General features: G+C 41.2%; 1 protein-coding gene across 1 annotated transcript in view; it reads right to left on the reverse strand.

Annotated features, from left to right (window-relative positions):
* The window catches only part of LOC122815899 (alpha-aminoadipic semialdehyde synthase, mitochondrial-like), a 1,132,937-nt gene that overhangs the window by 360,963 nt on the left and 755,368 nt on the right, over window positions 1–16,606 (reverse strand). Inside the window, exon 14 of the mRNA XM_044088745.1 lies at window positions 11,711–11,832. Within this exon, the coding sequence (XP_043944680.1) occupies window positions 11,711–11,832 (122 nt within the window). The remainder of the gene's footprint in view (window positions 1–11,710; window positions 11,833–16,606) is intronic.

The raw sequence follows: 16,606 nt of genomic DNA on the forward strand, positions 1-16,606 counted from the left end.
GTGCATCCATAAATGAAATTCTGTTCAAAATAAGGTATCAGTCATATTACATACACATGTTCACACACAGCCACACCGCATCATAAGCATGCATGCACACACAAACACACACCACCACCACTGCTACCACTGTTTAAATGCAGCTATATTGGTGGTGTAGTGCAAACTAGTGAGCAACTCACCACTTTCATTTTGGAAGATTAGTATAAAAACATACTTGTATTCATGACAAGCTGATCATCTCTCGATCAGGATCCTACCGCCTCCCTCTGACCTACATCAGGCTACCTGAAGTCTCAGTCATTGGTAGACGTGGCTCACAAACACACATTACTGTACTCTGACCTCTTATTCACTGCATCCCAAGCCCGCTATTGCACCTGTTCCTATGTCTTATTTATTTTTAATTACAAAGAAAATTGTTAATATAATTATGCTAAATAGTTCACTACGCAAATTAGAAAAAAATACAGACAAAGCCAGTCAGAATGTATTTTTCAAAACTAATCCTAAGTGGGCACTGTCTGAAAACCATCTCTTTCTGCTCTTGTCCTTTAAATCTTCTTCGTTCACCCTGCAGCACCTTTTGTATAAACCCCACCATTAAACCATCTCTCCCATGCAGCACCTTTTATATAAACCCCACCATTAAACCATCTCTCCCATGCAGCACTTTTTGTATGAACCCCACCATTAAACCATCTCTCCTATGCAGCACCTTTTGTATAAACCCCACCATTAAACCATCTCTCCCATGCAGCACCTTTTGCATAAACCCCACCATTAAACCATCTCTCCCATGCAGCACCTTTTGTATAAACCCCACCATTAAACCATCTCTCCCATGCAGCACCTTTTGTATAAACCCCACCATTAAACCATCTCTCCCATGCAGCACCTTTTGTATAAACCCCACCATTAAACCATCTCTCCCATGCAGCACCTTTTGTATAAACCTCACCATTAAACCATCTCTCCCATGCAGCACCTTTTGTATAAACCCCACCATTAAACCATCTCTCCCATGCAGCACCTTTTGTATAAACCCCACCATTAAACCATCTCACCCTGCAACACCTTTTGTATAAACCCCACCATTAAACCATCTCACCCTGCAACACCTTTTGTATAAACCCCACCATTAAACCATCTCTCCCATGCAGCACCTTTTGTATAAACCCCACCATTAAACCATCTCACCCTGCAGCACCTTTTGTATAAACCCCACCATTAAACCATCTCTCCCATGCAGCACCTTTTGTATAAACCCCACCATTAAACCATCTCTCCCATGCAGCACCTTTTGTATAAACCCCACCATTAAACCATCTCTCCCATGCAGCACCTTTTGTATAAACCCCACCATTAAACCATCTCTCCCATGCAGCATCTTTTGTATAAACCCCACCATTAAACCATCTCTCCCATGCAGCACCTTTTGTATAAAACCCACCATTAAACCATCTCTCCCATGCAGCACCTTTTGTATAAACCCCACCATTAAACCATCTCTCCCATGCAGCACCTTTTGTATAAACCCCACCATTAAACCATCTCACCCTGCAACACCTTTTGTATAAACCCCACCATTAAACCATCTCTCCCATGCAGCACCTTTTGTATAAACCCCACCATTAAACCATCTCTCCCATGCAGCACCTTTTGTATAAACCCCACCATTAAACCATCTCTCCCATGCAGCACCTTTTGTATAAACCCCACCATTAAACCATCTCTCCCTGCAAAACCTTTTGTATAAACCCCACCATTAAACCATCTCACCCTGCAACACCTTTTGTATAAACCCCACCATTAAACCATCTCTCCCATGCAGCACCTTTTGTATAAACCCCACCATTAAACCATCTCTCCCATGCAGCACCTTTTGTATAAACCCCACCATTAAACCATCTCTCCCATGCAGCACCTTTTGTATAAACCCCACCATTAAACCATCTCTCCCATGCAGCACCTTTTGTATAAACCCCACCATTAAACCATCTCTCCCATGCAGCACCTTTTGTATAAACCCCACCATTAAACCATCTCTCCCATGCAGCACCTTTTGTATAAACCCCACCATTAAACCATCTCTCCCATGCAGCACCTTTTGTATAAACCCCACCATTAAACCATCTCTCCCATGCAGCACCTTTTGTATAAACCCCACCATTAAACCATCTCTCCCATGCAGCACCTTTTGTATAAACCCCACCATTAAACCATCTCTCCCATGCAGCACCTTTTGTATAAACCCCACCATTAAACCATCTCACCCTGCAACACCTTTTGTATAAACCCCACCATTAAACCATCTCTCCCATGCAGCACCTTTTGTATAAACCCCACCATTAAACCATCTCTCCCATGCAGCACCTTTTGTATAAACCCCACCATTAAACCATCTCTCCCATGCAGCACCTTTTGTATAAACCCCACCATTAAACCATCTCTCCCATGCAGCACCTTTTGTATAAACCCCACCATTAAACCATCTCTCCCATGCAGCACCTTTTGTATAAACCCCACCATTAAACCATCTCTCCCATGCAGCACCTTTTGTATAAACCCCACCATTAAACCATCTCTCCCATGCAGCACCTTTTGTATAAACCCCACCATTAAACCATCTCTCCCATGCAGCACCTTTTGTATAAACCCCACCATTAAACCATCTCTCCCATGCAGCACCTTTTGTATAAACCCCACCATTAAACCATCTCTCCCATGCAGCACCTTTTGTATAAACCCCACCATTAAACCATCTCTCCCATGCAGCACCTTTTGTATAAACCCCACCATTAAACCATCTCTCCCATGCAGCACCTTTTGTATAAACCCCACCATTAAACCATCTCTCCCATGCAGCACCTTTTGTATAAACCCCACCATTAAACCATCTCTCCCATGCAGCACCTTTTGTATAAACCCCACCATTAAACCATCTCTCCCATGCAGCACCTTTTGTATAAACCCCACCATTAAACCATCTCTCCCATGCAGCACCTTTTGTATAAACCCCACCATTAAACCATCTCTCCCATGCAGCACCTTTTGTATAAACCCCACCATTAAACCATCTCTCCCATGCAGCACCTTTTGTATAAACCCCACCATTAAACCATCTCTCCCATGCAGCACCTTTTGTATAAACCCCACCATTAAACCATCTCTCCCATGCAGCACCTTTTGTATAAACCCCACCATTAAACCATCTCTCCCATGCAGCACCTTTTGTATAAACCCCACCATTAAACCATCTCTCCCATGCAGCACCTTTTGTATAAACCCCACCATTAAACCATCTCTCCCATGCAGCACCTTTTGTATAAACCCCACCATTAAACCATCTCTCCCATGCAGCACCTTTTGTATAAACCCCACCATTAAACCATCTCTCCCATGCAGCACCTTTTGTATAAACCCCACCATTAAACCATCTCTCCCATGCAGCACCTTTTGTATAAACCCCACCATTAAACCATCTCTCCCATGCAGCACCTTTTGTATAAACCCCACCATTAAACCATCTCTCCCATGCAGCACCTTTTGTATAAACCCCACCATTAAACCATCTCTCCCATGCAGCACCTTTTGTATAAACCCCACCATTAAACCATCTCTCCCATGCAGCACCTTTTGTATAAACCCCACCATTAAACCATCTCTCCCATGCAGCACCTTTTGTATAAACCCCACCATTAAACCATCTCTCCCATGCAGCACCTTTTGTATAAACCCCACCATTAAACCATCTCTCCCATGCAGCACCTTTTGTATAAACCCCACCATTAAACCATCTCTCCCATGCAGCACCTTTTGTATAAACCCCACCATTAAACCATCTCTCCCATGCAGCACCTTTTGTATAAACCCCACCATTAAACCATCTCTCCCATGCAGCACCTTTTGTATAAACCCCACCATTAAACCATCTCTCCCATGCAGCATCTTTTGTATAAACCCCATCATTAAACCATCTCTCCCATGCAGCACCTTTTATATAAACCCCACCATTAAACCATCTCTCCCATGCAGCACCTTTTATATAAACCCCACCATTGAACCATCTCTCCCATGCAGCACCTTTTATATAAACCCCATCATTAAACCATCTCTTCCAAGCACCTCAAACTTATTTTACTATTTTCTTCTCACTTAAACTGAATTATCTGCATCTATTTAGTGCCACTCTGCTGTACTTCACACCCTTCTACTTAAACCCCTCTTCTGTACCTTTAAACTACCCCTTGCATCCCTCTTACCCCACCTACTGCAGCCAAATCAGTCATCTATGAATGCTGTATACAAGCCTAAGCCTAACAACCCATCTTAATAATGGACGCTGCACTGTAGTTACTTGACTTCTGGTTTTATTGGTGTCCAAACTTCTGGTTTTATTGGTGTTTAATTTTGGGCACTCAGAGGTTTCATTTGCCTTCTTTAGTTACTTGACCTGTTTACTGTTGATTGCCCACACATCTCTCTTGTTGCCGATTCATCTATGCCTACAGCTGTATGTGTAACATGTAAAATACAAATATATTTCTCTACAGCAATAGCTCTAGTCATTTGTTATTAATGTTCAAGGTATTTCATTTCTTGTCACTCTTGGTTTAATAGGTAGGACTGGTCAGGATAACATGCGCTTTTTGTCTTCTAACAACTGACTGAGAGTTCTTTGTGTTGTTTTATTAGATTTATATTCCTCTTTTACTGCAAACTTTTGTAAAATTAATGTGTGCATTTACTGTGGAGCTTTTCTCTCTGGGCCTCTGCTGAAAAGGGGCCTTCTGTCCAGTTCATAGGTTCATACCAGGCTATTTGCCCTAGGGCATTTATAAGCCTAGCCAGAATGTGTTTGGCTTTCGCCACCCATTTTAAATTAATTTTGATATGCCCTTTTTTGAGGTTAGTATACTGTGCCTCTGTCTAACAGTGACACAGAAGTGATACCCAGGGTAAACCTACGATCTCCCATCCACTCATCAAGATTCCTCTTGAAGAGAGTCAATGAGGGACTCTGCCTAACCTGGACTGGGATTTTATTCCAGAGTGAAGGGAGCCTCTGGGTTATGAATCTGTCCCTCCAGCATGTCCTATTTATTTCAGTGCTGAGGTTCAAGTCTCCCAGTGTAGCTCGATGGGATTTGGATTTTCTGAGGTGCAGCATGTCCATTAATTCCAGGTTGGACATGGCTTTATATGTCAGGCACAGATCGCCTCTGAACAGGTGGTATGCCACTGAGTAGAGCTGGAGTTTCTTTAACCGGGCAGCATATGGCATCTGTTTGAGCCCTTTGATCCTCTTAGTAGGTACTTTTGGGGTCTTTCCAGTTGCTGCAGGTGTCTGGTAAGGTACATCCCAAAAGGGGCATTGTACTCAATTATGGGCCTGATGAGGGATGAGTAAAGAGGCACGATGACCTCCCTTGATCTAGATGTGAATGCCTTCATGATTAGGTAGGCTATATAAAATGTTTTTCTAACCACTTTGGCCACGTGGTTGTCACATGAGATTGCTATCAACTTGGGCCCCCAGGTCCCCAATTACTTCTTCGGTACTTAATGGATTACCACCTATGTGGTAATTTGTGGGCACTTTGTTTTTGCCAAAGGGGATGACTATATACTTTTTGGCATTTAGCTTGAGGCCATGGCTCTGGCACCAGTTGTTTGTTTCTATGAGGCCCTTTTGGAGGATGCTTGTGTTGGCTGGAGAGTCGATTATGGCGCCCAGTTTGCAGTCATCTGCGAACTTGGTCAGCCACAGTCCTTCCGTGTTGGCCTGCACCTCTGAGAAATATATACCAAACAAGAGAGGTCCCAGGACTGAGCCTTGTGGGATGCCACTTGTAACTGGTTTGGAGTCTGACATGGCTCCAGCAATTCTAACCATGTGGGTTCTGTCCTTGAGCCAGTTTGCAGCCCATCTAGTGACATAGGGGTTTATATTTAAGCTGGTGAGCTTATCTATAATGCCTGAGTGGGGTATTGTATCGAAGGCTTTTGCGAGGTCCAGGTAGGCTGTGTGGATCACCTTCCCCTCGTCAATGGCCTTGGTGACTGTTTCAAAGAAATCAACCAGGTTTAAGAGGCAGGATCTGCCCCTAACAAAGCCGAACTGGGTAGGATCCAGTGTCTGTAGGTCCCCAATATCTTTATTTATGAGGTCCATGATGATCCTTTCCAAAGCTTTGCAGACCAAGCTAGTCAGGCTTATGGGGCGATAGTTTCCAGGATCCGTTGAGGCACCACCTTTGTGGAAAGGGACCACAGTTGCTGTACGCCACTCTTTGGGTACATATCCTGTAGTAAGGCTGAGATTGAACAGTAGTTTTATGTTTGGGTTTAGCTCTTCTTGGAGTTCATGTAGGGCGCAGCCGGGACACCGTCTGGTCCCATTGATGCTGTGTTTTTTGCTTTGGAGAGGGTGGCTCTTACCTGAGCATCTGAGATGTCAGGGGGGCAGCACTCTGCTGGGATAGATATTTGCCCATTTGGTGGGGAGAAGTTTGCGCTGAACCTGTCAGCTAGGATGTTGGCAATGTATGTGGGTTCGGTGTATTTTTTGTCATTTTGGACTAATTCTGAGCATATCTGGGAACTCCCACCCAGGTTCCTAACATAACTAAAGAAAGCCTTGTGATTATCCTTAGTGCAGTTTTTTGCTAATATTGATCAGAGATGCCTTCCCTTTTTGGAATTTTGCTCTATCATTTAGTAGCTTCCTCCTCCTATTGTATAGTTTGTTTATGGCTGGGGTCCACCAGACAGGACGTCTGCCTTTGGAGGATTGGGTCTTGGTTTTATTTGGGATTGCATGATCCATGCATTCCTGAAGGTGTTCATAGACTATCTCCATAAACAAATGTTAATAAATAATAAATAAATGCAGATTTTTGGCACTCAGATAAAGGGACATTCTTATCAGGTACTACTGTAAATAATAACTCTTTATTGGCTATGGGATGGGACATGAAAGATATCACCAGAAAATCAGTCCAGTTAAGGACGGCATTCTCTATTGGACTTAAATGGACTCTTGAAGTAATGTAGTATTTGCTTAAATGAGTCCTGTTGTGGGGTAGAGTTCTAAGAAACTTTACCATCATGCTTAGCTTTAAAGAAAGGTATACAAGTATATTCAATGTGCTGTGCTGTGGTTGAAACATCTGACAGTAGGAGAATTTACTTTTGGATTCTTTCCTAGTTTACAAACACTTATACCTAGAACATGTAGTTTTATATGAGCAGTAATCGTAAACAAGAATACAGATGCTTCCCCATTAAGAATGGGTGCAAAATCCAAATTGTCAAAGGAAGCATCAAAGATGGAGCTGCTGTAATTTCATCTACATTGTCATCCATAGACACAAGGACTCACTTTCACCAAGGTACCCCTATAGAACCCAAACAGCTACCAAGGTACCCTATAGAACCCAAACTGCTACCACAGAGGGACTGAACCATAGTCATGTCAGATTCTTCTAGACTCCAGATTGCTTTGGGGGGGGGGGTGGCCTGAAAACATCCACAAACTGGGCTTGGAATCAGGACAGATAAATAAAGAGGGCCATCAGTTCCAAAGTGCCAAAGGAGGAAACTCTGACAGTCCATGCTCTCTTTGGTCATCTTCTCTATCATCTAGGAGAGAATGAAAAGTCAATTCATGGAATGTTGAAGGCCTGATGAGACCATGAAAAGTTAGCTTTGGAGTGGTTTGACAGAGTGTCACTCCAGTCTGCTGCTGGGTAATAAAAAGCATCATCCAGCTTAGGGACTGCAGGAATGTAAAGGAGTTTCCAGTCTTGCATTATATCATCAAATATTAGCTCCAAGGATTGGCAAGCCAGGAGGGCTAGTGATAATGCAAACCAGAAATGGTCAACGACTAAGAGCAACCAAGATTTTATGTGACACATGACCTCCTTACAGAAGGTATCATCCCACAAAAAGTCAGAGGTGTTCTGGAAACCTGAAGCATCATCCATCTGAGAAACAGCAACCTTTCCAAAAAAAAAAAAAAAAAAAAAAAAAAGATGAATCAGGCCATCGGTCTCAAAAGTCATGATATGCCTTTAGAAATCTGGGTGGAAAAAGTCTTAACAACTGAGGTGGAGAAGGCTATAACAAGTTTGATGCTGGCATTCAACCATGACCCCTAACGGTGAAGTCCTGGAATGGCGGCTGTAGTTCTCATCATTTAAACAAATGACTGAAATCTCATGCATGGGTTGCTAACTGGCAATGGCCAACTGCTTCTCCTGTTTTTCCTGGACAGGCCACTCAAGTCTGGCTGTGGCAGAGACTCTTGAAGGTGAAGTCTCAGCCCTCAGCACTACAGTCTAACATCAGATGATATAAGAGATGCTGCCTATAATTATGATAGGCCCAACTCAGACCAAGTCACGGATCTAATGAAAAGGCAGTGCAGACACACTGCAATTCGCTCCAAGAGTTGGAATTGTGGCAATGCCTCTCCCAGGCCTCAAGTGCCCTATATAGACGAGAGATAAGAATGGGAATGATATCACACTATTCATAGATTATTCCCATTCCTCAGATGGCCAAAAAGGCCACGAACAATGCAAATCTCATTCTATGAGGTAAAAGCCTCATCCACTCATCTAAAACATCTCCGGTAAAACTGGTGCTTTCCAACTGGTACTAGGAGGGACTCGCCCATCCATTTATCAAGAGGCCATTCTTCTTAATTTTGCAAATACACCCAGAGATATATAAAGGATATACCAGCACAGTAACATTCTCCTGTGAAAAGTAAGGATCAAGACCTGTACTGAGAGAATGGTAAAACAGGCAGGTGCACAGCAGTGCCTATAAAGCTGATGCATGCCATCATGGTTTGTGTTCTCATAAGTGTATATCTCTCTCAAAAATGGAAAGTTCTGGAAAATAATCTCAAATGATGATTAGCAGAGTGAATAGACCCATGGACAGGTCCTCATCAGGGACTCCCCCCATATGAGCTCCTTAATGTTTCTGGCAGATTATAATCGACCTCTAAACAACGTTATAAAATCATTCTGAAAAGAACAGACTACCACAGATGGCAGCAGTTTGCTATATTGTGTAAAGTAGCTCTCCTCATTTTCATTTCTCAGGTATACCTGTCTCACACACCTGTCTCACATGTCAGTCATCTAACCTCCAGCATTCCCAGCTTGAAAGCCACTTTCACTCTGATGTGGCACACAGGGTTTTATAAGAATAATCACTTTCCTTTATTAGGTTTTCTCTGCATTTTTCTCACTGATATACCATATGAGATCTAAAATATGCTTTATCTTTAACAGAATCTTCCTCAAACTTATTTTGTTTCCTTACAGACATTTTGTTTCTGGATTTGGAGATGGTCACTCCTGTACCTGTCTATTGTATTCTAACACATCTGTGCCAAGTATTTTGTCATTCATTTGCTATATTACATTTACATAACTACATTCTGACTGTGACAGACATTATTTTGGATAACACCTTGATATTATAAATCCAAAGTGGACGTTGGAAGAGAACTCTCACATTAGGGATTCTTTAGAAGAGAACTCTCACATTAGGGATTCTTGTAAAAATGTTATCAATAATGCAAAGACCACGTTTCTAAAGAGAAGGAGCTCAACAACTACATTGGAAGAGGAAAGCAGTAAGATGTCTGCATTACATACAGAAAATTAAGAGATGGCTGATGCAAAAATGCATGCAGAACACTGTTACTTTCACTCCTATTAAAAACTGTGACACTGTAAGATAGGATAAATCCTGCATGTGATTTCTATAGGTATTCACATTTACTATGGTGTCTTTAAGATTAATAAATGACTGTGGTAAGAACCACTGTGTGGTTAAACTACAATAGGTGATGTTTATAGTCAAAGCATGAAATAACTGCCTACTGCATTATGGGTATAAGTATCAGTATTCACATTATGCTCAACTGCTTGTCAGTCATTCATGCAGTTTTTGCCACATGCTTTATCCAATTCAGAGGCAATAGGGAGAGGAGCCTACCCAAAAACTCAGTCATGGCAATGCAGAAAAACAAATTCTGGATGGGCTGCAAGTCCACAACTGTGAAACACATATCAATACAACAGAACTGATGATATGTTTTTTTCCTAGTGAAATCTTCTGTATGTTGTCACAACAGAAATTATGCTATTTTTTAATGAAACTGGCAATATTTCACTTTATCTACTCTCCTTTTCATTGGTAAAGACTGCTAAAAACAATATGTCTTGAGTAATGAACATTGAAGTGTAGCTAGTATAACTAAAGCAGTACCTGCTTAATGTACTTGGATGATACATAGTTTCAGCATCATAAAATAGTGGCAATTTATTAAAATGATCTCCAAAGAATAACATACCTTTCTAAACACAAAGCAGCTACATTGTGTATTGCTTAACCCATTTCCTTACATTAATTCTTGATTTTGGAGCCTGCGGGACAGTAATTATTTCCATAGACTGAAACATGAAGTGAAACTAAATGCCAAAAAATGCATTACTGAATCCTCTGGGAAGTTATCTACCCTAGGGAACTACCACACTGATAATACTTCCCTATGAGTTAACCCAGTTGCTCAGGATTTGGGAACTTATGTGATCAGTGGCCTAACTTTTACCAACCTGTGTCCATTGCTGTAAGAAAGTCTGTCTATACTGCACAGCATATAAACAAAGGGATTCTGTCTACATCTAGGGATGTCCTTGTTCCTAGTCAGAGAATAAAATGCTCTGTCTGGCATGCTCCTGGTCCAGAAAAGTGTAACAACTGGAATTCCCACAGAGATACAGGGCCTAAACAACATGTCCTACATGGACCGGCTCAAAACCCTGTCACTATATTCAATGTTCTACAGACTGCCAAGAAGTGGCCTATGTCTAACATACAAAGGCATCCTCTGACCCATAACTGAGTGATTTAGTACACATCAGCAAGTCAAACGGCATAAAAAATACTTGGTCTAGGGATCTAAACCTCTTATGCAATATCAATAGAATGGTTTGGAGGACAGGTATATTTCACAGAGGATACCACTGCAATGGTACAGACTTCCCATCCATATTGAACAAAGTTCAACCCTGTCCATTTTCAAATGCAACTTAGACCTATCGATGGGAAACAGAAAATGTATCCATGGACTGCCCCCTATACTACTAATGGACAGCTGCATCTCCTAAATGCTTTATTCCATGCATAGGTCCCCTCAAATTACTTATGAGATGATCCCAGTTATTCTCACTAGGGGTAATACACAAGTAATCGACCAAGGGATGGATAAGGCCAGTCTCTAACCAAATGGAATAGGTTATTTAGAGCACAAAAACTTAAACTGGCTAGACTTACAATGGTCCGCAAGAGCCACAAGAGCAGCTAGCCTAATACTTGCGTATGAACCTATGATTGAAAAAGCAATGCATGCATTTTAAATGAAACTACAGTATTACCTCAAAACATTCTAGAACAGTCAATGAGAAACTTATCATGGCAGACGAGTGGCAATGTTACCTGTATTAAATAATTCTTATATTTAAGTATTGTTTAGACAATTCTAATTTATGCGCTACATCTTTCGTTCAGTCCTGCTACCAGACAAAGCATTTACTGATATTCTCATACAACTTAGAAATGAATGCATAAATGAGATAATAAACTGATAAAATAAAGAAAAATAAAAAATACTTACCAACTGTGACTTTAGTACCAGAATCTCTAGTTAGGTAATCAATTACTGGGCCAGATACAAAACCAGATCCAAGGACCAAAACTCTGTTTTTTGTGTCCATTGATGCTATTTGAGTACACTTCCTAAAAGAAGAACACATTACTCACTAATAAAAATTCATTATTTATTAAACTGTGCACCTAATCCCAGAAAGTTAGAAACCATTAAAAATACAATATCATTTTTTGTGTTGTTAAAAAAGTAGGTTTACTACTGGTGGTTTGTATTTTATTTGTTACTTAATCATTTGAGGCACATAAAACCATTTCTTAATGTGGGTGCAAAGTTACATATTGGCTTTGCAGATTGTACTTCTATAACTAGTTTGTATTATAGACTACTAAAGTTCAGAGCACTCAGGAATGAAAGGTATAGACAGTAACAAATGAAAACTGTTGCAAGACTATTGAGAATAAACACTTTGTATGTCTACTACTTTAACAAAAAGAAGGTATATAGTTACAGCAACACCGGAATGACCGGATACATTTCATCCCTAATCTGTCTATCTGATTCAACTTGTAGGAAGAGAACCTCTTGTTAGATCTGATCTGGCAACTATACTTGTGCCCCTAGACTGGAACTTTTTCAAAAACTCCAAAGTAATTATTAAAAATTGGAAAAGTAAAGTTACCCCCTCTAGTGTTGAATTTATTAGTGTGGCAAAAATTGTTTGCAGTAGTGAATTCCATGCTATAAAGATGACAACTTCTAGTATTACACATCCATAAAAATCTTGGCTTAAAGACTTGCTTGAAAAATATTAATTGTTGATATGTTCATAGATTCATGGGTGTGTACTAGGCTAATGGCCCTGGAGCCTTTACAAGCATAGCCCATAGAAGCGCCCTGGCATTGTGCCACCCGACATTAGTTCCCAGTGCCTCTATCAAACAGAGCAACTGGAGTGATCCCCGGGGTGAAATTTCTTTTTCCCATCCACTCAAGATTTCTCTTGAAGTGGACCAGTGAGGTGCTCTGGTTGACATGTATGGGAAGTCTATTCCAGAGCATGGTTGATTGTGGTAATGAGGTTGAGGTCTCTGGAGCGTGTGGTGCGGAGGGATTAGGATTTTTTTAGATGTAGCATTTGTAACAGAGCTGGGTCAGATATAGCTTTGTAAGTCAAACAGAGATCTCATCTTAGTAGACGATATGAGACAGAGAATAGCTGGAGTTTTTTTAGTCTGTCCATGTAGGACATATGTTTAAGCCCTAGGATCCTCTTTGTGAGGTACTTTTGTGGCCACTCCAGCTGTTGTAGATGTCTAGTGAGGTCCATGCCAAATGGGGCATTGTACTCGATGACTGGTCTAATGAGGGAAGAGTAGAGAGAAATTATGACCTCTTTCTTCCTGGATGCAAAACCCTTGGTAATGAGATGTGCCACATAGGACTTTCTCACCACAGTGGCAATGAGGTGGTCGAAGGAGATGTTGCTATCAACCTGTGTCCCCAGTCTCTTATAACGCACTGTGATGTATTGATCAGCTATGGACTTGCATACATAGTTTTTGTTTTATAATTGATTTATCTATTGTTTTAAAACAAGCAAAAAAAAAACCCTCCCACAATGCACCAGTCTTCTCTCCTCTCACAAACTTTTTGCTGCCTACCCTGTAAGGACTGAAAGAACATGTTGAAAGAAATGCTCCTCCTAGAAACTGGACTGAAGGACAGAAAAATGTCAAATAGGCCTACCAGTTCCCTCTGAAAGGCTATGACAATTTGGTAGGGTGATGGTGGATATGTTGCTGAATCAGATTAACTGGGGATGAAAAACTTCCATTGTTATGGTAAGTACATAAAGTACATTTGTGAAAGATCTTACCATAACAGTAGGTGCCCTACTTCTCACTGTTGTAATATTCTTTACTCTTGGGATATCCTGTGAGGGGCAGTCTAATATCCAGCTAGTGTACCAAAGCTTTTACACCTTACAGGTATCATACATCAGATGTATGGCCTATGTGCAAGGCTTAAGGTACATTTGTGATGTATGGATGCCTAATCCTCAGAACTGAAGTGCCTCAGCAGAACTAGTGGAAACCCAGAAAAGACAATAATATGATCATCCAAGAAGGGAATAAGAACATGAAAAGGATGTAAGAAAAACCCCTCAGCCAGAAGTGAAGCAACAGAAAGTAATAGGGGGCAGGATGAAGGGACAGAATACTGCAAAAGTGAGAAGCAGGGAATCTACTGTTGTGTTAAGATCCTTCACAGCTCTACTATGTCCTTATCCCTGGTGCAGTATCCTTTACTCTTGGGGGATTACAAAAGCTACTGGAAAGTACAGGAAGTGGAAGACAGAAAAATGCTCCACAAACACATGAAGGATGGCCCTGATAAATCCTGCCCTAGTTGTGGAAATGACATCCAATTCATAATGGTTTCATAAAGGTGTGAACAAAAGACCAAGTAGCAGCTTCCTAGATAGATCCCGTGACCACAGCCTTGAAAAATGACACCAGAAGTGGGCACTGCCAAGGTACAGTGAGCATGAGCAGAAGAGGTAGCCGCTTGCTATGAAAAGAATAGCAAAAAGAAATTGTCTTACAAATCTAGGCGGAGACGGTTTGCTTACACAATGCCAAACCCAATTTACTGTTGTGAAAGTAAACAAAAAATTGCTTAGATTTCCCGATATGTTTTGTCTTATCCAAGTAATATCGGAGCTGTCTACGTAAATCCAAAGTGCATAACAGTCTCTCACTAGAAGTCTGGACTGATTTAAGGACAAATCATTAATCAATCACTTTCAGCTTAAAAGGACTGGCACAAAGAGACTCTCTTCTTGACAAAAAAACAAAAACAAAAAAGGAGGCTCCACCATAATTGTTTGAAGTTCACAGACCCTCCAGGCAGAAGTAAGAGCTGCCAACAATATAATCTTCCAAGTATAATGCTGCAGGGAAGAAAAAAAGCAGACTCGAAAGGGGACGGAGTCAATTTTTCAACAACAAAGTTAAGGTCCCAAGGAGAAGGAATAGGCTTTCTTGGAGGCCTGATAAGAAGAGTGCCTTTTAAAACTTGTTTGACTAAAACTTAGAAGCCAGAGGTGGAGTCAGAGGCAGGCAGGCAGAAGTTGCTGACAAATGAACTTTAACAGAGGAATATGCCAAACCAGAATTCAGCAACTTGCACAAATAAGAAAGGACTGTCAGTATTCCAACAGAAAAAGGGTTCAGGTCATTCTTAAGACACCAAAAATAAAATCTCTTTCATAATACACAAAGAATTTTCGAGTAGTGTTTTTTTTTTTTGGCATCCTGCAAAACCTGAAGCATGTCTTAGAAAATTGGTGCCCAATAGGCATCAAAACCCTACTACCCAATGTGTCAGATGAAGTGGCAGTGATGATTGCCCCTGGCAAGGTAAAACAGAAGGGGGAGCCAGTGCTGCCTAGTCCAAAAGGGAGTCAACGGCAATGTCTTGGGTGTGTCCCACATGACCTTGTGCAGGAAATATGATATTAGATGAAGAGGAGTAAAGGCATTTAGAAACATTCCCTTCCAAGAAAAAGACATGGCATCCACTTTCCAAGCCAGAGAACTTGGCACTACGGAACAGAACTGGAGAAGTTGTTTGTTCAGATGGGAGGCAAAAAGATCTATCTGAGGAGTATCCCACCAATGTACAATGTTGAAAACACCTCCCAGTGAAGCATCCATTTGTGAGTATTTGTCCTGGACCTTACTCAAGAAGTCAGACACTACAGTGTGTTCTAAAGAGATGTAAACTGCCTGAAGAACCAGGTGAGGTCAGACTGCAAAATCACAATCCTGAAGAGCTAGCCTGCAAAGAAGCTAAGATGTGATGTACCCATGCTTGCTGATATACCAAGTGACATTAGTGTTGTCTGTAAAAACCATTAGAAGGCCTTGAACCCACAAGGAGAGAAAAGCCTGGACAGCTACAAATAGAGTCCTTATTTCTTTGATGTTTTTATAGTCTGTCATCTGTTGATGGGATCAAAGAACCTGGACTTTCAGGTTGCTGAAAGAGACCCCCTAACCATGATCAGAACCAGTGTACAGCTCCTGAGTAGGGAGAGGAACTTGAAAAGACAGACCTAGATCTAGGGAAATCTGATGAATCCTCCACTGGAGCGTGAGCTTGAGACAAGGTAAGACAGGAACCAGATACTCGACATAGCAACGAAATTTCCTAATGTGGTGTTTAGCCAAAGGAATCATGGGAATGGTAGATGCCCTGAACCCCATTGCTTAGAGAAAGTCCTTTGCAGGAAGGATTGGAAGAGAAGAAGAGATAGGTTATAAGCAGTCAAAGAGAGGGCCTTGGAAGGAAGAAGGCAAGCCAACACTTGAATAGTCTCAATCCTGAAACTCAAAATCACCTGGTAATGAGAGAGAGTGTCAACACAGATTTTGAGATTGAGGAAGTATCCAAAACTGCATAGAAGAATCATAGTGAAGTGTAGATTTTCAATCAGGAGATGCTTAGAGGAGTCTTGAATTAAAAGGTCACCTAATTAGGGGAATATTTCAATTCCATGAAGTCAGTAGAAGGCTACCACAGGGGCCAGACATTTGGTAAATACCCTTGCAGCTGTACAAAGGTTAAAGGGCAAAGCAGATCAGAGAAACTTAAAAGCTTCCTGAAAAGAAGATGAATAGGAATAAGGATGTAAACATCCTTTATATCCACAGATACCAGAAAATCTTGCAGAAGCAACAGAGGAAAAAGTGTCTGAAGAGACAGCACCCTAAAGGAAGGAACCTTGAGAAAAGTGTTGAGAAAGGATAGGTGTAGTCCACGACCCCTCTTTTCTTAGGAAGCAGAAACATTCTGGAATAATTTTGCAATAGCAAACAGTAATATACATATTATTAT

The sequence above is a fragment of the Protopterus annectens genome, chromosome 11.part0 (assembly GCF_019279795.1).
Source record: "Protopterus annectens isolate FY-2018-M chromosome 11.part0, PAN1.0, whole genome shotgun sequence".
Classification (NCBI taxonomy): domain Eukaryota; kingdom Metazoa; phylum Chordata; order Ceratodontiformes; family Protopteridae; genus Protopterus; species Protopterus annectens.